Below are 26842 nucleotides of genomic sequence, written 5' to 3' on the forward strand. Positions count from 1 at the left end.
CTTAGCTTTTCGGCTCAGCTCTCTCTTCACCACAACGGACTGGCACAGTGCCCCCATTATTGCGGCAGCCGCATCAATCCGTCTGTCGATCTCCCACTCCATTTTTCCCTGACTCGTGAACAAGACCCCGAGATACTTGAACTCCTCCACTTGAAGCAGGAACTCCCCTCCAACCTGAAGCCACCCTTTTCCGGTCGAGAACCATGGCATCGGACCTGGAGGAGCTGATTTTCATCCCATCCGCTTCACACTCGGCTGCGAACCACCCCAGTGCCTGCTGTATGTCTTGGCTAGAGGGGGCCAGCTTGACCACATCATCTGCAAAAAGAAGAGATGAACTTCTCAAGACACTTACATGAGGACCAAAAAAACGAGGCATGTGACGTTGCCAGGAGCCAGTCCCTGGGGTCGGGACTCGTTGCAAAGCGCCTGGTGGCTGGGTTGCTCCTCGCAGGACCCGGCCGGGCCACGCCACGCCCAAAAGACAGACGTGAGGCCATCCACCAGTGGGCCCACGACCTGCAGGGGGAACCATGAGGGTGCAAAGAGGAGTGGGCGGCAGACAAAGGTGGAGATCTTGGCGGCCCAATCCCCAGATGCTTAGGCTGGCTCTAGGGATGTGGAATGTCACCTCGCTGGGGGGGAAGGAGCCTGAGCTTGTGCGGGAGGTCGAGAGATATTGACTAGAAATAGTCGTGCTCGCCTCCACGCACAGCGTGGGCTCTGGAACCCATCTCATTGAGAGGGGCTGGACTGTCTTCTACTCTGGAGTTGCCTACGGGGTGAGGCGGTGGTCTGGGGTGGGTTTGCTTGTCGCCCCCCAGCTCAGCTGTCTCATGTTGGAGTTTACCCCAGTGGATGAGAGTGTTGCATCCCTGTGCCTTCGGGTTTTGAACCGATCTCTGACTGTCATTTCGGCCTACAGGCTGAGCAGTAGTGTGGAGTACCCTGCCTTCTTGGCGTCCCTGTCAGGGGTGCTGGATAGCGCCCCTCCTGGGGACTCCATTATTCTGCTGGGGCACTTCAACGCCCACGTGGGAAACGACAGTGACATCTGGAGAGGCGTGATTGGGAGGAATGGCCTCCCCGATCTGAATCCGAGTGGTGTTTCGTTATAAGGATGTTCATCTGTGCACTTGGCACCAGGACACCCTAGGCAGGAGGTCAATGATCGACTTTGTTGTCGTGTCGTCAGACCTTCGGCCGCATGTTTTGGACACTTGGGTGAAGAGGCTGAGCTTTCCACTGATCACCACCTGGTGGTGAGTTGGATCCGCTGGAAGAGGAAAAAGCCAGACAGACTTGGCAGGCCCAAGCGCATAGTGAGGGTCTGCTGTGAGTGTTTGGCAAAGCCCTCGTCCAGGGATGTATTCAACTCCCACCTCCGGGAGAGCTTTGACCAGATTCTGGGGGATGTTGGAGACATAGAGTCCGAGTGGACCATGTTCTCCGCATTTATTTTTGATGCTGCTGCTTGTAGCTGTGGCCGTAAGCTCTGTCGTGCCTGTTGCGGTGGCAATCCCCGAACCAGGTGGTGGACACCGGGAATAAGGGACGCTGTCATGCTCAAGGAGTCCTTTCGGCTGTGGTTGGCTTGTGGGACTCCTGAGGCGGTATCGTGAGACCAAGCGTGCCCTAGCCCGGGCTGTGCTGGAGGCAACTACTGGTTTGCCTCGAAGCGATTCTGGCAAACCATCCTCCGCCTCAGGAAGGGGAAGCTGTGCTTCGCCAGCACTGTTTACAGTAGGGGTTTGAGGCTGCCGACCTCGACTGAGGACATTATTGGGTGGTGGAAGGAGTACTTCGAGGATCTCCTCAATCCTGCCATCACGCATTCCCTGGTGGAAGCAGAGGCTGGGGACTTGGGGTTAGACTCTTTCATCACCCAGGCTGAAGTCACCAAGGTGGTTAAAAAGCTCCGTGATGGCAGGGCTTCGGGGGTAGATGAGAACTGCCCTGAGTACCTCAAGTCTCTGGATGTAGTGGAGCTGTCATGGTTGACATGCCTCTTCAACATTGGCGGTCATGGACAGTGCCTCTGGACTGGCAGACCACCTCCATGGTAAGGCCTACGTCAGGGTATGTGAGAGGAGAGTTCGGCTGATAGCTGAACCTCGGCTTCAGGAGTAGCAGTGTGGTTTTCATCCTGGCCGTGGAACACTGGACCAGCTCTATACCCTGTGCAGGGTACTCGAGGGTTCATGGGGGTTTGCCCAACTGGTCCACATGTGTTTTGTGGACTGTGTCCCTCGTGCTGCCCTGTGGGGGTTGCTCCAGGAGTATGGAATCAGGGGCCCTTCGGTCTCTGTACAAGCGGAGCAGGAGTTTGGTCTGCATTGCCGGCACTAAGTCGGACCTGTTCCCGGTGCATGTTGGACTCCGGCAGGGCTGCACTTTGTCACCGGTCCTGTTCATAACTTTTATTGACAGGCTTTCTAGGAGCAGCCAAGGGCTGGAGGGGGTCTGGTTTGAGGACCACTGGATTTCATCTCTAGATATATTTATATACAGTATATATAGATATATATCTGAATCTATTTTGAAGTACAAAACAGATTTGCCCATTATGCTTGCTTGTGTTATCTCACACAAATGGTGATTAAATCAAAGGAAGTTTGTATTGTTTGATGTTTGGATCATATAGGTTTGAAATTAAACGCCAGTTTTTGGAGAGCATAATATTTCTCTGTAAAACATTTCTACAGTATAAATCTTAAATGTGCCAGGTACTTGAAGGTACAGCCGATAACACTGAGTTGGATGGATTTGTTTGGATTATTAAAGCTTTTGTAAGTTGTTGTGCAAACGTGGACTTTTTTTTTACAAACTCTCACAAATGTGCCAAATTATATTTGTTGAAATGTGATTTGAGCTCTTAGGAAAAGAAGCTTTTTCTTCAACAGTGGTGGAAATCTCATCTGGACTTCAGCCTCCATGTGCACTGTTGAAGTGATTGAATTCAGGCCAGCATATGTGTTTCCATGTGGGTTTATGACACACAGATAAGTGCAGGGGTGGCGTCTGTTTTGTGATGTGAACCAGGTACCAAAGTCCAGGTGCAACTGGGCAGAAGGGAATGTTCACAGGACTCCCAATCTGAACTCTGCCATCATGATTGCATTCAGGTGCAAGAAGATTTGGGTATAACATTTCTACACTGTGTTCCTGCATCACAAAGTAAGCATTCTTATTTTTAGACTTTTAATGTAAGGTTTCATTGGGGTATGCTCAAATAGGTTCTCTAAATCTTGTACCAGGCTAAAACAACTAAACTAGCCTATTTGCTAAAGAGGAAGGATGAAGTCGAGATGCTGGTTGCCAGCAATGGCTACAGTGCTGCTGCTCTGTGTGACTGGAGCTGACATGGAACATCTCCAAGCTGGGAATCTCAATCTCCTTCCCATAAATGTGCACAACATGGTCCTGAACCGTGGAATGAAAGGTATTTGTTTAGACATTCATTTTGATTTCTTTTTATGTCATTTTGATGTCTGTTATGAAGGAATAAGGGGCTAAACATCTGGATAATTTTTCAGCTTTGTGTAAAGCTGAAGATTTTCCAGGAAATACACTGATTGTTTTCCATCAATGAATCACCTTTATCTCAGATTATCTGTGTTATTGTTGTGAAGGTTGGTCAAATTCCAGTTTACAGATGAAATCATTGGTGACTTATTGATGTGTTATTTTGAGATAAACCGTCTATCTTAGATTAGGTAATTTACCAAACAGCTGTTTTCCAGCAAAATGGTGTCTTTGTAAGGTTTTGCTAGTTAATCTCTGAGACATAATTGAATAAAATCTTGTTTTATATAACAATAAAATTAACTATTTGGCAAATTCTTAAAAAATAGAATATTTAAACCACTGCTGGACATTTCATAAATAGGATATTATGCTGAAGAAGTGTCAATATTCATAGGATGTTTGTTTAGTTGTAAGCTTTAGCTTTCAGTATATCAATCAAACTATTCTGCACATTTTTATACAAACAAGTAAAACAAACCATGCTTTCTGTGGGTTGAAATAGATGGACAGATGTAACAAAACATGCTAGAAATTCTAAAATTAAGTAAATAAAAAAAATATAACAAATCAAGAAATTGTAGAAGATTAGAAAACAGGAAATTTTAAACAATGAATATTAAACAAATTAAAATAAAAATTCTAAAAGATTGAAATGTGATGCAAGTACAATAACAGACAAATAATAAGATTTAAATTTGTTAAAATTGAATAACAATATAATGCATTAATAAAATAAAATAATACAGAAATTGATAGTAAGTAAATAATGGCTCACTCTGAGTTTTAGTTTTCACTTTAGGTGCCAAAAAGGACACTTTCCAGGAGACCTGAGAGAAACAGAGGGTCAGGAGGGCCTGCACAGTAAAAGTAAATCTAATATATAGGTTGGCCTTAGAGTGGTATAATGTTCTAAAAACCAATACTTTTTAAAATCAAGTAGAAAATGTAAAAAGGGGCAATTACAAAGACTTTAACATAGGTTTGATTGGTGCTCACTTTCTAGTTTTCAGCATTCTTGCATCTGACTTTTGTAGTAACTGTGTTGATGATGTGGTTTCTTTCGGAAGGTCAGAAATCTTAGCATTTCAGTAATTGATTCTTAAAGTTATAAAAGTGTCAATGACAATGCATTGAACCAAGAGAAAAAGTATCAAACTCCAGCCATAATCTTCAGATGATAACGTGTTATAAAAAGTACGAGATTGGAGTAAAGATTTTTACCTTCCAACAAAAGTTACAAAAGAATGCTGAAGACTAAAACCTATTCATTCGCTGATATGCTACATTGCCAAAAGAATTTGCCTGTCTACTTTTACATGTACATGAATTTTGATTACATTCTATTCTTAATCTCTAAGGTCCAATTTGTTGATGGACCCACCGTTTCCAACAATAGCAACTTTAACTATGCTGTAAACATCCTCCACAAGGTTTAGGAGTGTGTTCATAGTTAGATGAAACAACCAGAATTGCAGCCTCAGCTCTAATTCATCCTAAAGGTGTTCAAGAAGGATGAGGTCAGGACTCTGCAGGCGACGCAAGTTTCTCCATACCAACCTTCATACACATGCAGCCACGGAAGTCATTGTCACACCAGAATTCACTGATTTGGTGGTGTGACCCAATACTTATGGCAATATAGTGTATGACCTAGTCAAAGTCCAGACCTAAATCCAATTGGAAATCTGTGAAGAAACTAGCAAAATGCTGTTCACTGATTCTCTCCATCCAGTCTGAATTCGCTTTGGCTATTTGGCAAAGAAGAATGGACAAAAATCTCAATCTGCAATGGTGGCATAGACATACCCTAAAAAACCTGCAACTATAATTCCAGCTCTACAGAGAACTGGGTGAAGGGGATTAAATGCATATATACATTGCATATTTCACATTTTTGTTTGTTAAAATTTGAAAACCTGTTTTTAAAAAATATATATATTTTAGAAATGTGCACAACTTTGTGTTGGTTTATCACATATAATGTGATTAAATACATAAAAATTGGAGGTTGTGACAAATGTAAAAAGGTTTTCTGACTTAACACTAATTTGTTTACTCTGCAGTCCTGCCCAGAGACTGCTATGAAATGCTTATTGCATCTTCAGGAACAGCCAGAGATGGGGTTTACCTGATCCAACCATATAACTCCCCCATTGTGGCCTACTGCGCCATGCAAGAAGGAGGCTGGACTGTTGTTCAGCATATCACTGTTAACAGCAGTGTGGATTTCGATCGCACCTGGGATGAGTACAAAAATGGCTTTGGAGATGTTACAGGGGATCACTGGCTTGGGAATGAATACCTCTATCAGCTCACTCGGGGCCCCGCCCGCTATAAACTGGGAGTAAAGCTTGTAGACCCAGATGCTGTCATCAAGATGGGAGAGTATGATCCCTTTCTAGTCGAGGAAGAATTTACAGGCTACAGGTTGAGGCTAGGCTTATTCCAGGGCACAGCTTTGGATGCACTGACCCTGGACACAGAAAATTACCTTCATGACAACCAGAGGTTCACGACTAAAGACAGAGACAATGACAACTACTTTCAAAACTGTGCCAAGCTGGAGTTTCAAGGTGTGCCAGGAGGGGGATGGTGGTACGATGCCTGCGCAGGTGCAAATCTGAATCGTAGGAACATTATTTACTGGCAAAAAGACTGCAACAAGGAGAGGCTGTGCAAGTACGCATGGATGATGGTGAGACCTTCAGAGACAGTTAAAGTGATTCACAGTGGACACTGCAAGGATGAGCTCTGAAGACATTCTCAGGAACTGTGTCAAATCTAAATCTATATATATATATATCTACTGTGTATGTGTGTGTTTATATATATATATATATATATACTGTGTGTATATATATATATATATATATATATATATATATATATATATATACTGTGTATATATATATATATATATATATGGAATAAGCGGTAGAAAATGACTGACTATATATACTGTATATATATATACTGTGTATATATATATATATATATATATATATATATATATATATATATATATATACTGTATAGTATATAAACAATACAGATGCTGACAATATATATTTGTCAGTGATAGGCACTGAGATTGATATTTACTTCCTCACCTTTTATTAAGAAATACCTTTAACAACATCAAAATACTGAAAGGAGCCACAAACGTCAAGCACAGTAAAAAAAAAACAAAAAAAAAAACACTTCAGGACAGATTAAGTTCTACCTGTATCTCCAATACACATCTATATACAGTATAGTCATAGTAAAGCATGTCTTTAATTCCCCAAATTGTAGGTAATCATGTAGAAATATATAACATAATAGCTTATACTAGAGTAAACTCAATGAAAAAATCCAAAATAATGTTACATGTTTGCCAGAGACACAGGAAAGATATGATTTAGCAGCATTTAGCTACAACATTTAGAATATAAAGCTATTTAAAAACCAGTGAAAGACAAAAATCCTGAGGATGAAAGTATAGAAAATTGACTTCCTCCAGCCTCCCTCCTAACGTAAACAAAGACAATAATAGCAAGTAATTCAGAATGATTTACATGTTTGTCTTAAAATCCATCTTCAGTATGACTGGTGACGTGATACCAATGAAACCGAATGTATATTTTAATTCTTACAAAGGACAGACAAAAGTATGTTAAGATTTTTTATGCAGATGGTGAATTCTCAAACATTAGAACATGAAAAATATTAGCCCTTTAAAATTAAGTCTGTAACTATAAACAAAATGCTAAAAAACGTAACGATTTTGGGTGACAAAATTGAATGCTGGACTACTAATATATAACAAAATGCACAACATGCCGTAATTATAAAGCCCACGAGAAAATGGGATTTTATATAATTTTTAAACCTATTTACAGTGTCACATTTACAGTGTCCCTCACATGTATTATACCACTTAAACCCTTCTCACATTTAGTCAGATAACAGCAAAAAAATCTGTTTTTTTCTGAATTTAACATGATAGACCAGTACACATAATTGTGACATGGATAGAATATGATTTGACAAATGGTTTTGAACAATTGTTGCTATGAGTCTGGTATGCATTTGTATTCATCCTGTTTTACTCTAATACCCCTAAATAAAATTCAGTGCATCCAACTGCCATCACTTAATTAGTAAATCCCTAGGTGTAAATTAATCTCAGTATAAATACAAACGTTCTGAGAAAGTCTCAGAGGTTTGTAAGAGAGCACTGGTGAAGGAAGAGCTCGAATTTCCAGTTTTCCACCAGCTATATAGGGTACACAGCAAACTATTAAAAACTATGGTGGAGAAAAACTAACACAGCACATCATCCTGAACACGCCATCCCTTATGGAGAAATGGGATCATGGCAGCATCATGATGTGGGGATTATTTTTTTCAGCAGGGACAGAGAAGGGAAATGATGGGAAGCTGAATGGAGCTAATATGAGACAATCCCAGAAGAAAGCCTTACTGGGGCAGAGGTTTACCTTCAGGGAAAACAATGACCCAAAACATACACCCTGAACCACAGCTGAATGGTTCAGACCAAAGTGTATTTATATGTTGGAATTTCCCAGTCAATGTAAATTCAATAGAGATTTTCTGGCAAGAAACACTTATGTTCATTAGTACTTGGGCCAATCTGACTTTTCAGTTAATTTGAATGGGCATGTATTTCCATCTCTGGATTTGCATAACTGGTTCAAACATTCTCCAAAAGACATGCGGAGCCAGCGAATGGCGAAATATAAATACATGCCACCATTTTCAGATATTTTCTTTCCTTGTAAAAAACATTTTTTTCTTTCCATTTCACCATTATGCATTAGCCTGCAATAAGCCTGCTACATAAAAATATCCCAATATAATACAATGAAGTTTGCAGTTTTATGACAAAATGTGAAGAAGGTCTGGGTTTGTAAAACATTACATATGTTCCTTGTTTTGGGGGATTTTAGCAGCAGTTATTTTTCACTACACCATATGTACTGATTAATAGTTTAAAATGCACTTCACCTAACATGTAGAATCTGAGTTTACAATGCCAAGATTGTTGGTACAAACCCAGAATTTACAAAAAAAGAAAGTAATTTATGTCAGCTTGGAGCTAACTACAGGATTTTGTCCATACCAGTACAGTTTCTCCTCAATCCTTTTCTTTTTCCACCGGCAGAGCAGCAGCATGCGGAAGGTCTTTTGAAAGTTCTTGTTGCACAAGGCATAGCACATGGGGTTGACAGTGCTGTTGACGTAGCACAGCCAGTAGCCCAGGTGCCAGAGGGAGAGTGGGATACAGTCTGAGCAGAAAGTGGAAATCAGCACCATGATGTTGTAAGGAGTCCATGTAAGGATGAATGCCAGTAAGATAGCACTGAGAGTCTGAGCTGCCTTCTTCTCCTTGATCAGCACCATCCTTTTTCTCTTGGTGATCTGGCTTTTCAGAGATGTATCTGTAGGCTTGGACACTGAGGAGGTGGAGGGAGCGTTCATAGACTCAGCTGAGGAGAACGTTGAAGACACCAACTTGGTGTTTCCGTTTTTGCTCTGGTGTTCCACGTGAGCATCTTTGGGCACAGGTTTAAACTTGTAGGACACACATTTGCTGCTCCTCTGAGAGTTGCTTTTGGGACGTGTCTGGAAGAAGCTATCTTCATCATAGCTGCTGAGCTGCTCACTCTCACCGCCCACAACACCTCTGCTTGCTTCGCAAACCTGGTTCCCGAGGGAGGGCTTGCGCCCCACTGGAGACACCGGCCTGTCCTCATCCTCAGAGGAGGCGTAGCTGTTGAAAGTAGTAAGCTGACCAGCTTTGGACCACTCATCGCTGGTGGACCCAGTGGATTTGGCATTGCTCCTGCTGGAAGATGACCAGGAAGCATGTTTCTGATCGTGTGAAGTTGATCTCAGTTTACAACTAAAACATGATCTTAAGACGATCTTCCGAGGCTCTACCTCCCCAGAGTGCATTTGATGGTTAACACCCTGCAGCTCCGCCAAATCTTTTGTCCTCTTCTCTGTCTCCTTATATATTCGACAGTAGAGGATTGTCATAACCGACACAGGAATATAAAAAGCAGCAATTGCTGTCCCGAATGTTATAACAGGCTCAGAGAAAAACTGAATCTGGCATTGCCTTTCAGGAACAGTTCTCTTACCGACAAAATATTGCCAACAAAGAATAGGCGGGGCCCACAGAATCAGAGACACCAGCCAAGCCATACCTATCATAACACCAGCCCGTCTCGGAGTCCGTTTGGCCCTATAAGTCAGAGGCCGAGTGATTGAGAAATATCTGTCAAAACTGATCACAAGCAAGTTCATGACTGAGGCATTACTGGCTACATAGTCCACTGCTAACCACAGATCACATGACAGGTTTCCTAAAGCCCAGTAGCCCATCAGGATGTAAGAGGTGTACAAATTCATAGAAAAAACCCCTATGATGAGGTCAGCAGCTGCCAGACTCAGCAGGTAGTAATTGTTCACAGTCTTTAGTTGGCTGTTGACTTTAAAGGAGACCATTACAAGAACATTGCCCACAATGGTAATAAGGCTGACTATGGCAGACACAGTCGCGATGGTGATCACCTCCCAAAGACTCTGAGTGCCCAGGTTAATGTCCATTGTACTGTTATTTCCGGTGGAGTTAACTAGGTTTTCTCCTTCCATGATCTTCTGGGTATTACAGGTGTTCATCCATCATGAGCATGTTTGGATCTGCCATTTTCAGGAAGAGCTTCTGGAACAAAGAAAAAGAAAAGACTCCTCTGTCAGGCAAATATGAATCAGTTTAACATTTTGTGTATGAAATTGTCAAACATCAAATGTTAAGAAAAATACTAGTTATATGTATATGTAGTACCCATTACTAAACCTACTTTTTGAATTTACTTGGCATTGTTGTCATTGCTATTCCACAGTAATCTCAAATATCTGCCAGGTGGTCAAATAATAAGAGATACACAGAGAAATTGACTGTTGACCAGAACTGGAGGATTTTTAGCTTGATCGGTGCTGATCACTGACTGTTGAGTCGGAAACTCGAAAATCTAATCTTTTTCTGATCTGTGCATGCAGCATTCATTAGCACTACCACGTTGCCCAACAATACTCTTCAGTAAGGATTGTACTGGTGGTTGAGAGGTTGAAGAGGATTCAAAGTTTGCTATTTTCAAGGTACAGTATATCTGCAATTCATTCAGACCCCTAAAGAGATCAGTACCTTCAGTGCATAACAACTGGGAAGGGAGTAGAGTACAAATAGCTCTGTTTTCTCCTTGTTACCTTTTCAGCCTCTGTCAGGCTGGAAATGTTCAAGGATCATGTTTACAGCCTTCTGAGACACATTGGAATCAACCAAAGTCATTATTGGCATGTCAACGATTTACAACTATCTGAGACGGAAAATAGGCCACAACATTCTGATTGGTGCAGTTCTAAAACAAAATAAACAACTCTGGTTTGTGACAAACTCAGAATTTGACAACATAAATGAAGGCTCAACATGTTTTGTGATTGCTATGTAGAAATGTATTGTGTGGATGCTGTAATCGTCTAAAAATTTAATTTTCCTTGTAAAAAACGCATAAGCAAATGTGATACATCAAGAACAAGTCATTTTCAAGCAGAAGCATTCCTTCTCGTATCAATATCATGTCAGCTTAAACAAAGATGATATACAACTGTTGTGTTAAACAAAATGTGGCAAACATAAGGTTTAGTTGTTGTACTGTAATTTTGTAAAATAAATTATTGATTTGGTCAACAGTGAATCCTTTTTTATTGTGTGTGTATATATATAGATATATATCTATATATATATATAATTTACTTTTATATGTTTGCTTTCATATATAATTTATGTGAAATTTGTACTTTAATGACAAATGCAGGTTTAATTGTATAGACTAAGAGTAAACAGCACAGATTTAATGATGACAAAGCAAAATTTAATCAGAGCATGTCCCTGTGTTGAGACTTTAAAGAACCTTTCGATTAACTCTAACTCCTTTGCTTTTTTATATGATATAACCATTCCAGTAACTATCTCAGGGAAGATGACCATCCTGCATTTTAAGGTTTCATAATGTGAGGGATTGGAGCACGTATGATGTTTATCCTCCATAATTAGGAGGCTCTATGGTAATTCTCATGCACCTCTTTATATTTTTACAACAGAACCGGTTTATCACCAACTTTGGCACCAACCCTGATCTGGCACTGAAGGAAGGCACTTGGCTGAAACCCTTGTCAGATAAATTATGTTGCTATTCTTCACCAGTAGAGTGCAGCAGAGACCCTTCACATAAACCTCCAGCACGTGTGCATTCTCAGGTTTTCTTAGTTATATGTGCCAAACTGTTGGAAACAAGTCAACTAGATAGGATTTGGTTTTAGCTTTGTACTTTGAATTTAAATATCTAAAAACAAAATGTAGTGACATGCAATATTAATTGACAATAATATTGACCGGTTGTAGTAATCCTTTTAACACCTAAGCTTCAATAAATATCTGTCTCTTTTTTTTTTTTTTTTTGTGCCTATTTCAACTGTAAAAAGGACAGGAAATGTCCTGTGAGTTAATGGTTTCACTCATTTCTCTAGAAGACACTGAACTTTCAACGTGTGGCAGTTATTTACTGTGTGATAAAAGAGTGTGTTAACAGTCTTAAGAGAAGAAAAACAAAAATGGAATTTCATTTTAGGGTTTTAGTGAAAGAAAAACACTGCAGATGTATGTGAACAAATAATTTTGGATATTAAAAATAACGTTTGAACAGTAAGGAACATACAAACTGAAAAATAACAGATTTGTCTTTCAATGTCCAAAAACAGGCCAATATTAAAAATTATGTGCAGGAGTTTTTCTCTGAAATTTTCTTCTCTTTAGCTGCAGACTCAGTCCCTTCAAATTTTCTAGTGGTACTGCCAGTGACAGTTCCTGTCTGGCTGTAAACACAGGCCCACATCACAGTCCTCCCACTACCATGCAGTGCTTTGGTTGCAGAGATGCTGGAACACATTGGTGGCCCATCTCCTGGTTTTCCAGTTAACCGAATTTACACACCAGAAATCTCAGTTTACGCCAATAGTCTACACATAGTAAAAACTAGATATTATCGAGCTTCAGTGATTTAGAAATACAACCCGGAAATTCACAGGTCTTACATTACCTTTTTTCGTCAGAGATTCCTCCGTCAGGCGCCCCTTCAATCTCAAAATTATCAAGAAATGCAAGTGCTCGTCTTGCAACCCGGGAGAAACATTTCAAACACATTTTTGCTGTTGAATATTTCTCTGCTCCGTTTCTTCACTCACTTGTTTTTTCCACAACCGTTTGTGTGCGCGGCTGTTTTGTTAGCTTCCTGCAACAGCCCGAGTGATATTATCGTAATTACACGTTGACTGTGAAGCTTTCAGAAACTGTTGGACTTTTTCCAGATAGCACAGACTGTCTCATAGTTACGGTAACTCAAAGCGCACTCTTCCAAATATGTCGCCGGAGACACGTTCGGTGTTGAATTAAAGCGGCATTACTTTTCTTGCAGGTGTAAATGATCCTATGTGGATGAAAACAGAGTGTATGCTGAAGTGGAGCACTATGTCGCTTAAGTTAATGACCTATACTCCTGTCTTTCCCAAGCAGACTTTCTACTCCCTCATGAAAAACCTCCAGCCAACTGGTCACCATGGAGTCATGATTTTGATGAATCCAGCCAAGACTCTGTATCCTGCGTGTCTCATTCCAAGCTCCAAAATAGTTAAAAATGACCAAAGCAACAGTACCATAAATCCACTTTCAGGGTTATGAAAGTTCTATGTCTCTTGATGTGGATAAACAATGAGTTTAGGCTTGATGGAAAAAGAAACAAGAACAAGAAACTGTGGGTTGAAACAACTGAATTTCCAGCCGGTCACCTAGATCGCTGGCACACATGTAGGCTCTGATGGCTTCTCACATTATCCCCTTAGTGGTCAATAAATAGCACCATGCTGGGGGAATTGGCTCTGAAACACATTTTCTTGTTGACCAACACTGCCTTTTTCCAGTTCATACAGACCTGCCTGGTTTCACAGTTTTAATCAAAACATTACTGTAGGAAATGGAATATCAGGACCGTTAAATTCCCTGAGATACTAAAGAGAATAGGTTTTTTAAAATAGGTTATCATAGTCTATTTGTTGCAAAAAAGAAACCTATATTTGTGAGGTAGCGCCTTTTAAAAATACATTTGTCACATAACCGCAAATCTCAATGTATTTTCTTGGGACTTTAAATAACCATTGCAAACTAGACCCCAATTGTAAACTGCAATCAAAATAATACATGGTTTTCAAAATGTTTTACAAATAAGAGTTTGACATGCATGTGAATTCAGTCTCTTGACAGTCCTACACGAAATACATTATAATCAACTAACTTAGCTTATCCAAGAGGCCAATGGCAGCTCTGTAGAGCAGCAGAGATCCTTAACTCATGTGGGAAAACCTGTTGACAGGGCAAGTATTAGTTTTTTTTCCCCCAAATTTACCTTCTATGTAACAGTAGCAATATACAAAATATTGCTACAGGAAAGCCAGAAAAGTTTGACACAAAGCACGAATGGAATGCATCAGAAGAAGTTGGTGTTGTTAGATGGCAGCAAAGAAATCTTTTGGCCTACATTCAAAGCGAAAGAAGTTGTGGAGAACTTACACTGTGCTTCATGTTGAACATATCTTTTCCACTGTTGAAGATGTTGGTGGTAGAAACTTGCCACGTAGGTGCTTTTCTTCAGCAAAGACAGGGAAGCTGGTCAGAGATGATGGAGAATATTTTAGTCTGTAGATGTGAAAAGCTGATACAGACATATATTTGAAGCTGTAATTGCAGTGAAAGGTGATTCTAGAAACTATTGACTGAACACTAATCAACTGAACACTTTTGAGATCCATGTATTAGTTTATTTTCACCTCACAGGTATGTATTTTGCATTGGTCAATTATATAACATCCCAACAAAATATATAAAAATTTGTGGTTGTAAAATGTGAAAAAATGTAAAGAATATAAATATGTCTGCGAGGCACTGACTTGAAGAAGCATCACATTTCCCCCGAAAAGTGGCAAATCAATCCACATCCATTTTTTCCTAATCTCCTCAGTATGAAAAACGTTAGATGGACAAAACAGAAAAAGAAACAATCAAGAAAGGAAGATCTGTCTTAATAGCCCTCTCAACTTAAGAGCTCTTCTGATAAGATATACAGGTCCTTCTCAAAAAATTAGCATATTGTGATAAAGTTCATTATTTTCCATAATGTCATGATGAAAATTTAACATTCATATATTTTAGATTCATTGCACACTAACTGAAATATTTCAGGTCTTTTATTGTCTTAATACGGATGATTTTGGCATACAGCTCATGAAAACCCAAAATTCCTATCTCACAAAATTAGCATATTTCATCCGACCAATAAAAGAAAATTGTTTTTAAATACAAAAAACGTCAACCTTCAAATAATCATGTACAGTTATGCACTCAATACTTGGTCGGGAATCCTTTTGCAGAAATGACTGCTTCAATGCGGCGTGGCATGGAGGCAATCAGCCTGTGGCACTGAGGTCTTATGGAGGCCCAGGATGCTTCGATAGCGGCCTTTAGCTCATCCAGAGTGTTGGGTCTTGAGTCTCTCAACGTTCTCTTCACAATATCTCACAGATTCTCTATGGGGTTCAGGTCAGGAGAGTTGGCAGGCCAATTGAGCACAGTGATACCATGGTCAGTAAACCATTTACCAGTGGTTTTGGCACTGTGAGCAGGTGCCAGGTCGCGCTGAAAAACGAAATCTTCATCTCCATAAAGCTTTTCAGCAGATGGAAGCATGAAGTGCTCCAAAATCTCCTGATAGCTAGCTGCATTGACCCTGCCCTTGATAAAACACAGTGGACCAACACCGGCAGCTGACACGGCACCCCAGACCATCACTGACTGTGGGTACTTGACACTGGACTTCTGGCATTTTGGCATTTCCTTCTCCCCAGTCTTCCTCCAGACTCTCCTTGATTTCTGAATGACATGCAGAATTTGCTTTCATCCGAAAAAGGTACTTTGGACCACTGAGCAACAGTCCAGTGCTGCTTCTCTGTAGCCCAGGTCAGGTGCTTCTTCCGCTGTTTCTGGTTCAAAAGTGGCTTGACCTGGGGAATGCGGCACCTGTAGCCCATTTCCTGCACACGTCTGTGCACGGTGGCTCTGGATGTTTCTACTCCAGACTCAGTCCACTGCTTCCGCAGGTTCCCCAAGGTCTGGAATCGGCCCTTCTCCACAATCTTCCTCAAGGTCCGGTCACCTCTTCTCGTTGTGCAGCATTTTCTGCCACACTTTTTCCTTCCCACAGACTTCCCACTGAGGTACCTTGATACAGCACTCTGGGAACAGCCTATTCATTCAGAAATTTCTTTCTGTGTCTTACCCTCTTGCTTGAGAGTGTCAATAGTGGCCTTCTGGACAGCAGTCAGGTCGGCAGTCTTACCCATGATTGGGGTTTTGAGTGATGAACCAGGCTGGAAGTTTTAAAGGCCTCAGGAATCTTTTGCAGGTGTTTAGAGTTAACTCGTTGATTCAGATGATTAGGTTCATAGCTCGTTTAGAGACCCTTTTAATGATATGCTAATTTTGTGAGATAGGAATTGTGGGTTTTCATGAGCTGTATGCCAAAATCATCCGTATTAAGACAATAAAAGACCTGAAATATTTCAGTTAGTGTGCAATGAATCTAAAATATATGAATGTAAAATTTTCATCATTACATTATAGAAAATAATGAACTTCATCACAATATGCTAATATTTTGAGAAGGACCTGTATATTGTTCCTAGCAATGGTTGTAATCAAAGCCTAAAAAATGAGAAATAACTGTCATTTTCAAAAGCCTCCCATTAACAGTGCAAGGTTAGAATTCCTGAAGCCATCCAGGAGGCACATAAATAATATTCCATGACGTGTTGTGTTTACAACTTTACAAAGTGAAATAACTACAAAAGCTGCACAATAAAGTTCAACAAATTCTTTCTATTCTTGATTCAGATCTGAATTTGGTTGAAAATCTGGAAAACTATGAAAAAACCTTAACATTTCTCATTTAAAATTCATGTGCATAAAGAAAAATAAAAGAAATCATTATGAATTCACGAAAAAATTGATTGTAATGATTTCGTCTTCCAGTTGGATCTTCCTAAATCAGCACCACGGACTGCACCATAGGTTTATCAATGAGAGCGAATTAACACAGCCGTAAATCATGAGAACAGGCTCAAACCTCAGTTTGAAAAGTAGTCACTGGGTCAGGAAGGTGTGAGGATTATAATTAACTGAGCAGCCTTTGTGTCCTTGAAGCCTGTTTTCCACAAAGGTATGTGAATGGTTAAAAAACTAAAATAAAGAATGAAACACGTCTGTTTGCAGTAATATTAACGTCCTTTCTCTTCCCAATAAGCAGTCCTCTGATTTTGGGGATAGTGGTGTAACCTGCCATCTGAATCAAAAAAGCCGGAGACAATTTTACAGATTTGATTCCATCAAAGGGTCATGATGGTTCCTCTGTTGCTGTAAGGATACCAGTGTGGACTTTCTTAAACTCTGTTTTTGTTTCTGAATGATGATCTGTTAATGGTAGAAACAAATACAGGGTCAAATCTAAGGACTGACAAGAAGCAGCAAATAAAATGGTAAATGGCTGAACTTATATAGTGCTTTCCAGTTATACTGACCACTTTACACTAGAGCCACATTCACCAAGACGCACTCACCAACGAGCACATTTTCATACACCGATCAAAGATCGGAAGGCAATTTGAGGTTAAGTACCTTGTCCAAGGGCACATCAACTTGTGGCAGGAGGAATCTGGAATCGAACTCTCAACCCTTGGATTGCAAGATGACTTCAAGAAAAGAACTTCATAGTCCTGTTCCAACTTCAGAGATAAATGGAACAATGCATAAGCAGCCACTGGCACCTTTCCTTTGTCTCCTGGGGGTTCTTGAAATTTCCTCCACTGCAGCTCCTTTTTGAGTAATACCTGCTTGATTCAAAGAGATGTATTTCAACTACACATATTGACTGAGATTGTTAGCTCTTTATTGCAAAAATTTGATTTGGAAACTTAATATACATAGATAAATTTATGCTGTATCAGTGAACTTGAGCTTTTTGCCAAAACGAATAGGCAAAAAATATTTTTCTTTTTAGACGTCTAAAGTGATATACAGGAAAAACTATGTATCTTTTTAATCCTATTTTGTAATTACGCAACTATTTCGTGTTGCGCTATCACATAAAATTCTGATAAAATACATTTAAGTTTTTGGTTGTAGCACCATAAAATAAGAAAAACTTCAACAGTGCAAATACTTTCTCAGATCACCTCCTCAAAACATTCCTGACATGACAAAATGTTTCTATAAAGCAAGTTTTTCCATGAGTAAAACAAATTTTTCCATGAATAATTTTACAGTAAAAACAGTCTAACTTTTCAGAACAAAAAGAGGATAGGATAAACAACGACTATGTTCACTGCAATGTAAAACCAGATTATGAAACTTACCCTGTAAACACAGACACGTGCACACACTCACGTACAGTATACACAATTGGAAAAGCTCTTGGGGTCAAGAGGTAGAACAAGTCAAGTTCACTAATAGCCTCTAAACTAAGACTGAAAACAATTTAATGGTACATCTGGAACCCAGAGTATGGGCATCTTGATAAATGGTATATATTTGTTGTGACCCGTTTTTTGACTTTGCTTGGATAGTGTTTGGTATCACATATGATAAATTACTGGGGGGAAGGTTTCTGACCTTGCGTGGGCAGTAAAAATAACCTTGTAATAGTACTGCTGCTGAATTTTCATGCTTGTACTTAAGATGCTGTTGTAAAGCAGATTCTAAATGAACTGAAATGCATTTAAGTTAAATACTATAAAAACATTTATCTTGAATCTGTTTGTATATTTGTGCAAGGAAATCTCAATGCCCTGGCCAAGAAATCTGAGTCTCCCTTATTACATACACATCCAAAGAGTATCAGATATCCTTTTGAAATACTGTGCTAGCTCACTATGCATAAGTAATGGTTACTGATCCGTTAGTTAACAGTACCCTGCTTTTAAGGGAGGACAGACTGTAGCACAAATCCATGCTGAGCCTTCATACTAAGGCGCTGAAGGCTGGCTTGAGGTCCATTGGCACCTGGCCATCACTGTTTCTGTCCTGCAGCACTGCATGATGGCTCTCACCACACACTGCTCCTACTCATCAGTAACCTTTCTGTACACCCTTGCTTTGGTCATAACACTGCAGCTCAAGAAAGCCGGTATCATGTTTACTTTGCAAATGAAAGATAGAAGAGGACATCATAGACAACGACAGAGTAGTGAGTCAAAGTAAAGGAGCCAAAGGATGTCATGTAGATCTGAGCAGTTATTATACATGATTTTCAAATCAGCCCACAGCTCCTTGGCACACTGGTTAGTGTCTTCTGCAGTCAGCCCACTGACCCATGAACAACATCCCAGCATATGTACCTTTCTGGAAAAAATATATTCCTTGAATTAGTTTTGGTTTTTGGTTTAGTCTTTCTTGAAGCAGAAGAGAAAGAGGAATATTGGCATTAAAAGCTTCTGAAATATTAGTGCTGATAGCAAATAACTGAATGATTGTCTCTCTTTGCTCCTGCACTGTCCTAAAATGCCTGAAGTCTTCTTCAATTGCACGTTCAAAAGACTGCATTCAATTAGTGGCCTTAAGAATTTGTTACCAATTGCAACTTCAGCTGTTATGAAAAGTTTTGAGGAACATAAATTGCATTACATAGAGCAGTATTACAATGAACTCCTGAAACACACCAGTTTGCATACAGGGCAAAGGGGTCAATGGACAATTCTGTCAGTACAGCACTACACATCAAATCACTCTGTCACACCTGTAAACGTGTGAGAATGTTGTTTCTGAGCCAGTGCTGGGTATTTCACCCTTTTACCATTTTGTACAATAGAAATTTTGAACATTTCATACACAACATTTTAGGTAAGGGGCTGCACAGTGGCGCAGTTGGTAGCACTGTTGCCTTGCAGCAAGAAGGTCCTGGGGTTGATTCCCAGCTGGGGGTCTTTCTGCATGGGTACTCTGGCTTCCTCCCACAGTCCAAAGACATGCCTGTTTGGTTAATTGGTGTCTCTAAATTGCCCTTAGGTGTATGAATGAGTGTGTGCATGGTTGTTTGTGTGTTGGACAGGCGACCTGTCCAGGGTGTACCCTGCCTCTCGCCCATAGACTGCTGGAGATAGGCACCAGCTTCCCCGTGACCCACTATGGAATAAGCGGTAGAAAATGACTGACTGACGTTTTATGTCACAAAAAGATGCAGCCTACTATGGAACAATTCATACCAAAAAATTTGCTCTAATCTACTTGTATTGCATTGCAAAGAAATTGCCTTTTGTGCCTCTCATAAATATTATCTACCAGCAGGAGGTTATGTAGTTATAGTTTGAAAACATGTAATATTTTTTTTTCTTTAAAAAATATTGTATTCTCTTCTGTCATGTTTTTAGTGTTCCACTAGTGCGCAACATGTCATTGTGCACTACACAATGACATCAAACTAATTATATTAAAATCTTTCCTTGTCAGAGTAATGTATATTTGGTCAAAGGAAAAAAATAAGAAAAATAAAAGCAAATCTTTCTGTTTTGTCATGCCAAAGTTCTATTCGGGTTTCCTGTGTTTCATCTTAGCTATGATTTTAATGCAAAAGTAAACTCAAATTAGACCTAACCTATGATGAGAAACCATAAATAGGATCATTTGATGAGTATTATGATCCGCTTATGGACCCCACAGTGGATTTGGCAGCTGCTGAAGGGAATAAAACGATAACACTGAAAGCCAATGGGAGTTTTATTTTTTTAGCGTCTACAGCATTTCATAAGCATCCCTTCAATTCAGTAATGATCTGGCTATAAAATCATTTGTGTTCTCGCTCAGAGTCTTTGAAATATATGTCTGAGTCTGCCTTTTTTTTTTGCATTTCATGAACATATTTTGATGTTGCCAGTAATTGGCCGAATTTTCTTTAAACTAATCATTTGTGTGCAAAACAAAAGCTACTGGAGGCCAAGCAGCTTCCCACCAACACACAAGCAGACATTCTTTGTTGAAAGACTTCCTGATAATTTATTCACAGTCTGGTGATTATTTTTCTAAACCCACCAAACCATTTCTCTGTTGAGACAACTACTTTCTGGGTTTTCTTAAGAGACCCAGAACCAGTTTCACATTTATTGTAACACCTCACAAGATCTGTGGGGACTGGAAAGACTCGTTAAAATCACGCTTCACTGCTTAATCCCTCTCTGTATTGTCATTTCCAGTTAATCAAAAAGCAGGAGAGGAAAGGCTGTGAGACTTGGCTGTTTGTTAAAAGTATTGATTGCTTTTTTGTTGAAAATAACAGTAGCCTAAAAATGTAAAATTGTAAAAAAAAAAGAAAAGCACTGAAAAAGATTACATGCAATTATTGGATTTTACAATAATAGAAGAGAAACAGGAGGAGGAAAATTACAGAACTTTAAAACTGGGTGTGCCTGTTCCAGATTAATGATCAGAGAAATATGTCACAGTTGGATGAAGGTTCTTGCAGAAGATGAGCGATTACAACAAAAAATGCTTTTTGAGATAAACTTCAGAAATAAAATGTACTTGCAATTTTCAAACCTATAAAGTACACATTTTTGGCAGCAATTTAAAAGTAAAATAGTAATTGAAAATGTAAGGTGTCTGGGCAGCAATATACAGTTACTTGTATGATAAATCTTTGAGAAGAACTAATGCACATGCATCTTTTCAGGAGCACATCTTCTGTTTTGTTCATTAGGGTAAAAAGGCTCATTAAAAATACATCTCCTCTCAGATGTGCCCATATGCACACATGACGTCTTTTCCCCTCAAATTCAGGTCAAGCCTTTGTGCTTAGTAAAAAAGTGCACGTTCAGTCATGATTCTCTTGAGACGTAGCTAGCCACTAGTGTAAAATAATTTAAAAAAAACACCAAAGTATGAATATACTCACAGTTTACTTTGATCAAATTTTCCAGTCTACTGTTTAGCAGAGCGTTGTCTCTCCAAGGGTGCAAAGTTCATAGTTAATCCCTTTGTTTTGCCTGGGAAGCCTTTGGCTCAATTGTGGCACAGAGGAAGGGGATCATAACACAGCTTTAGAGAACTCTGGTGGAAGAGAAATCCTGCTGACCTGACCCATGTATGCCACAGGGATCCGGAGGGGAAAGTCTCAATAGAGAGGGAGAAAAGAAACAGTCTGAAGGGTAGGGTGGACACCGGAAAGATTTGGGCATCCCTGCGTAAGAAGAACACTCCGATCAGCTCCACAAAGTCTCCTCTTATACCAAAGCAGCATTGTTTTCTCATGCATGAATTTCAGATAATCTGCCCTAAAGCCAAAGAAATTGCAAGCAAATATTTCTTAAAGAGCAAGAAAAGCGAGTGTGCTCCCTCTCAGGCAAGTTAAAGCAGAATGGCACAGAGAGGCAGCCTGATGTCTGAGCCAAGTCACAGCTGCTGCCACTATGCTGCTGCTGCTGGAACTACTCAGGCTGACAGACACATATGTAGCTGACGCTAGCAAGCTGGGAGGAGAAATTCCCATAGGGGTGAACGGTTCATCATGTTTCGGCACAGTGAGCAGGCAGTGTGGACTCCGGAGCATGGATGGGGTGATTGGGATGTTGGCTTCAAGGAGTCCATTATGGAAGGTTAGGGGGCAGAAAGAGTAGCACTGTGGATTACCACTTGAGCTAAATGTTTGTTTGTGCTTTAATTTGTAAAAGATGCAAGTTACTTGATTATAACCTCTTGCAGATTTTATCTGTGGTGATCCACAAACTCATCTGCTCTACGCTGATATTGTCTTTGAACCCACATGGGAGAGAGTTGACATGACTGGGCCAGATTAATAGAGTGCTGAAGTGCCAGATGTTTTGTTTTGTTGGACTCATTTGTGTGTGTGTGTGTGTGTGTGTGTTTGTGTTTGCGTTTTTGCCTGTGTGTATCTAAATGTGTGTGTATGAGTCTACTTGGGTGCGAAGTGTTTTCTAATCCAGATGATGGGTGCTGATCTGTGCCAGGAGTTCCCATTTAAGGCACCAGAGAGAAACACAGAAAGCTGTTGTAAACTCTAAAATTAACTCATTTTTCTTCATTTCAGTTTCGGCCCTGATTAATGCAGTCCATCGCAGGGCAACACAGAGACACAAAGAAGAGACAACCATGCATGCACACCAAGGGCAATTTTAGAGTAACCAATTAACCTAACACTCATGTTTTTGCACTGTGGGAGGAGTACCTGGAGAGAACCCATGCATGTATGGGGAGAACATACAAACTCCCTGCAAAAATGCCTTGGCCAGGATTCAAACCCAATGTAAGGTAACAGTGCTACCAGCTGCAAGACTGTGCAGTCCAATATTATATTATATTATAGATTAGATTAGATTGGGTTAAAATGTTACTAGTTTAGATACACTGTTTTAAATGGACACCCTTTTTCTCATTAACTTCAAATCAGATTTACTAAATGATAGAATAATAAGAGAGATAATTGTTTAAACCTTTTCTTATTATTTGGTAAAACTGTCTTTCAAAGTGCAAGACTGGGGTCAAACATTTTGTTTATCATACCTCAAGCTTCTCACAAGAGTTTGCTGGTGTACCTGGAAAAAGATTGTTGGCAGTCTTGCTTGCGCACCTTTTTAGCTCTTTTCACAAGTTATCTATGGGCCTGATACCAGGGCTTTCTGATGGCCACTCCAAAACATTGGCTTTCTTTTCCTTTAGACACTTTTCCTTCAGCCACGTAACTACGCATCTGTGCCCAAACTTTAACTCCCTGACTTATGTCTTGATATGTTGCTTCGATATTTTCACATAATGTTCTTTCCTCATGATGTTATCTATTTTCTGAAGTACACCAGTCCCTCTTGCAGCCAAATACTCACCCAACAAGATGCTGCCACCGGTGTATTTCATATTTAGGATGGTGTTCTGAGGCTTGTAAGTCTTTCCCTCAAATTTAGCAATTGTTATTATGGGAAAACACTTCAATTTCTGTTTCATCAGACCAAATGGACTGCTACTGAGAATTAAGGTCTTCGTCCCTGTGTGTATCTGCAAACTGCAGTCTGGCTTTTTATGTTGCATTTGGAGTAATTGCTTCTTGCAGTCTGAGTGGCTTTTTGATCTTTGTTTTCTTGTTCACAAGCATAATTTGAAATCTGCCTTTTGTTATTACTCTGGTTGTTGATGTTATTTGCTTGTGTTATAATGTACAAAAATAATAAGAAACATGTCTGGGATTGATCTCTGTTTGGCCACAGGTTTGTGCCCAGCAGTGCAGATGTAACACGTGTATGCTCTGGATCCTGGATTGCTGTTTGCTTTTGTATCTGTTTAAATTAGCTGCTGATCTCATCTGTTTTTACATTTCAATTTGCCTCAGAGAAGTTCAAATCTGGTAATGATCATTGAAATGCTATAGATCTTGAGTTGATATCCCTTATTTTACACCAAAATAATTTAATGTCTGGGACACCAAACCTGACTCTTCCCTGAACAGATTAGGGTGACTGGACATCCCCATGGTGTTTATACTTGCATATAATTGTTTGAACTGATGAATGTGGCACCTTCAGGCATTAGAAAATTATACCTGACTTGTGGAAGTCCACTATACAATAATATGTGCGCCTCAGTTTGACTCAAATGATGTGAATTCTAGTGAATGTAATTGAATATTCTTGAAGAAAAGAATAGAGAATCTCTAAAAGATTACGCTCTCATTTTTCTGGCGACAGAAATGCCCTTTGACTCTCTTCAAATGCTCTGCTTGTCTTGCTGAAACCTAATTGTGTTTTTATTTCAGTGCATGTGTAAAATTGAGGCTAAAACGTGAAGTAAAACTAAAAGCAATCAAATAATTTTCATGAAAAGATAAAGAGACTAAACCTAAAATGATCAGATGCATCATTTTGCATATAAAACTGCTCTGGGAGCAGTAAAGGTTGCTTCTGGGACAACACAGAACTTCCCCACTAACATTTGTCATAGTGCAACATCCTGTCTGAAACGATTTTGCTTGTAGATTAAATCTTTATGTTTGTGGCTTCATGATTAACACCCTCCATGAAAATCCTGGAACATCTGTTCAACAGAGCTTCATATATCTGTGTTCCCCTCCACTCAGCACCACCCCACAACCCCCACTGGGCCCAACCTGCTGATTCGATGCCATTTCTAGGCATCAAGCCAAGGGACAGACACCTGGCTCATCATTGTTGTTGAACTGCTGACCTGCCCACACTTTATAGTGCTGCTGCATTTTTGTTATGTGGTACATCTATACACTATCAACCTGACATAACTGCAATTGTGCACATGCATGCACTACTGCTTCAGATGCTTCATCATAATGATTTGCTATGTAGACATTTTAAAAGCTATGAAAGGCTCATATATTTTTTACATCTAAAATATACTATGACAAGTGAAAATGGACTGGATCATTAACTCAAACTATATGGGTGACTTTAAACACTTAGGTTAAAACACTTTTGTAATGTATTTCACTGAGACATCTTGTTGATTTCTCACATCAAACCACATTAACAATGATGCAGATTATATAAGGAAGAAAAGATCGTAAGCCCCCCAAACTTCCAGGGATCTTCCTTACCAATAATCTGTGTCCTAAAGGCATGCTTGATTTCTTACAGCTCCATGTCAGATTCTCGAAAGCCTGTGAGTGAGACATAATGGGGTAGGACATAAGCACAGCATGAGATGGATTGCATCTGTCTAAAGTCCACAGGGGCCTGCTTATCCTCTGACCCAATTGTACACCAATATACCAGCAAAAAAAATTAAAAGATCTGCTTTATTACTGTAGAGGTATAAGTTCTTCTAAAATTTATTTCAGATCCCCAAATTGTAAATTATGCAGAATATTGCACTTGTTGATACCCACTAATTACCCGGTTCAGAGCTTGAATTATTATAAACAGAAAACATCAATGATCAATAGTTTACTTTTAATTTTCCTGTCCACTGGGTTATGCCTCACCACAGTGGCTAAAAGCATTGACTCCTGTGATGCCCTTTTCTGTTGAAGGCTTTAATGTGCTGCAAATATTTGTTTCTCATCAGGCCACCTTTGTTTATGTGTGTTTGTGTGTCCCTCTGGTACTGAGCAGCAACTCCTTTTTGACATAATGATTTGCCATCACTCTGTGCCATTTCAGAGGATTTACAAGATCCCCTGCTGTGTAGCTTGCTTTTATCCCCTAGTATTGCAAACAGACTTGCTTGGCTCTCTAAAGACAAAAAAAAACCTAAACTGAACTAAAAAAAACTGCTGTATTTTTCTTTCTCGAAGTCTTTACTGCACACATACTCTACTGTACGCTTTTAAATGTTATTTTAGTTTTAAAAGAGTACAAAGAGTTTGATTCGTGCCATCTACAAATACAATGAGGTTCTAAAAAGGGAGACTGCCATGTTTTGAACGTGCCATTGAGCTGACACTAGGTTGCACATTAGCCTTTTCTGTTGGGGTTTTTGGGTTGTGTTTTGTGTATATTGTGCTTGCAACATTGTGTTCAGTTTCCCAGATGGTGCTGGAGTTCTCAGGTGCGCTGGGGGACAGGTGCATCTTATTCTGCTCTTTACATGAGGATTATTTAAGCAGGAGGCTGCCGGCACTTTGACGTGAGAGTGTTTGCCTACAGTGGTAACGAACTCAGCCGCCTCTAATCTAAGCTTTGTTTTCGTGCTCTAAGTAACTTTGTTTATTCTCCTTCGCAGGCTGAAACTCTGATTCTTGGATTTACCTAGCTGAACACAGAGTTCGGTCTCAGAGGTTCTGTGGGTTAAGACTTCCTACGTTTTTGAGTACTTCGTTTTCTGAACTACTGACTTCAACTGGATTTCACTCTGGCTGGCAGCCTTCCTGATCCCTCAAACAGCACCAGAGGAAACATCAGAACGAACTCTGCTCTGTAAACCGAAACCCCGAATCCCTCAACCCCTGGCGACCTGACTGCATCTACTTAATAAGCTGTTCACTTATTCAACTTAGTTATTTATCATTAGTTCTGCCTCATTTTAGTTCCTTGTCTCACCAGTTCTCTTCCCCTTCCTTCCATACAGTTGGAAATTCACTCGTTCATGTTCCTGATTACGTTTTGCACAAAAAAAACATTATTT

At 39.9% G+C, this 26842-nt stretch overlaps 2 protein-coding genes across 8 annotated transcripts; one reads left to right on the forward strand and one right to left on the reverse strand.

Annotated features, from left to right (window-relative positions):
• Positions 1-2843: 2843 nt before the first annotated feature.
• zgc:194887 (uncharacterized protein LOC571819 homolog) lies at positions 2844-12044 on the forward strand. 4 transcript variants are annotated; one of them, XR_007035204.1, is made up of 5 exons: positions 2845-3177; positions 3258-3442; positions 5592-6223; positions 10600-11610; positions 11701-12044. XR_007035204.1 is itself a non-coding variant. In XM_047346120.1 (5 exons), exons 2-4 carry the CDS (start codon positions 3298-3300, stop codon positions 10660-10662), a joined length of 840 nt encoding a protein of 279 aa, XP_047202076.1. In that variant the 5' UTR covers positions 2845-3177; positions 3258-3297; the 3' UTR covers positions 10663-10698; positions 11701-12044. The 4 variants fall into 4 exon arrangements, 3 of the variants coding, with proteins under 3 accessions (XP_047202077.1, XP_047202076.1, XP_047202078.1); XM_047346120.1 differs by having other exon boundaries at positions 10600-10698; XM_047346121.1 differs by having other exon boundaries at positions 2844-3177; positions 3291-3442; positions 10600-12044.
• On the reverse strand, positions 6544-22139 carry chrm5a (cholinergic receptor, muscarinic 5a). Of its 4 annotated transcripts, none has more exons than XM_047346117.1 (4): positions 21639-22139; positions 17375-17586; positions 14219-14314; positions 6544-10261 (listed from the first exon to the last, which is right to left on the reverse strand). In XM_047346117.1, the coding sequence occupies exon 4, from the start codon at positions 10216-10218 to the stop codon at positions 8614-8616; it is 1605 nt and encodes a 534-aa protein (XP_047202073.1). In that variant the 5' UTR covers positions 10219-10261; positions 14219-14314; positions 17375-17586; positions 21639-22139; the 3' UTR covers positions 6544-8613. The 4 variants fall into 4 exon arrangements, 3 of the variants coding, with proteins under 3 accessions (XP_047202073.1, XP_047202074.1, XP_047202075.1); XM_047346118.1 differs by having other exon boundaries at positions 17375-17589; XR_007035203.1 differs by lacking the exon at positions 6544-10261 and adding an exon at positions 13992-14011.
• Between the last annotated feature and the right edge of the window lie 4703 nt (positions 22140-26842).

This window comes from Girardinichthys multiradiatus, chromosome 19 (assembly GCF_021462225.1).
Source record: "Girardinichthys multiradiatus isolate DD_20200921_A chromosome 19, DD_fGirMul_XY1, whole genome shotgun sequence".
NCBI lineage: Eukaryota > Metazoa > Chordata > Actinopteri > Cyprinodontiformes > Goodeidae > Girardinichthys > Girardinichthys multiradiatus.

Coding starts and splice junctions, on each gene's coding strand:
- chrm5a (XM_047346117.1), bottom strand. CDS start 10,218: ATGAACACCTGTAATACCCAGAAGATCATGGAAGGAGAAAACCTAGTT.
- zgc:194887 (XM_047346121.1), top strand. CDS start 3,298: ATGAAGTCGAGATGCTGGTTGCCAGCAATGGCTACAGTGCTGCTGCTC. Junction 3,443..5,591: donor CCTGAACCGTGGAATGAAAG/GTATTTGTTTAG, acceptor TTTACTCTGCAG/TCCTGCCCAGAGACTGCTAT. Junction 6,224..10,599: donor GCAAGTACGCATGGATGATG/GTGAGACCTTCA, acceptor CTGTGCATGCAG/CATTCATTAGCACTACCACG.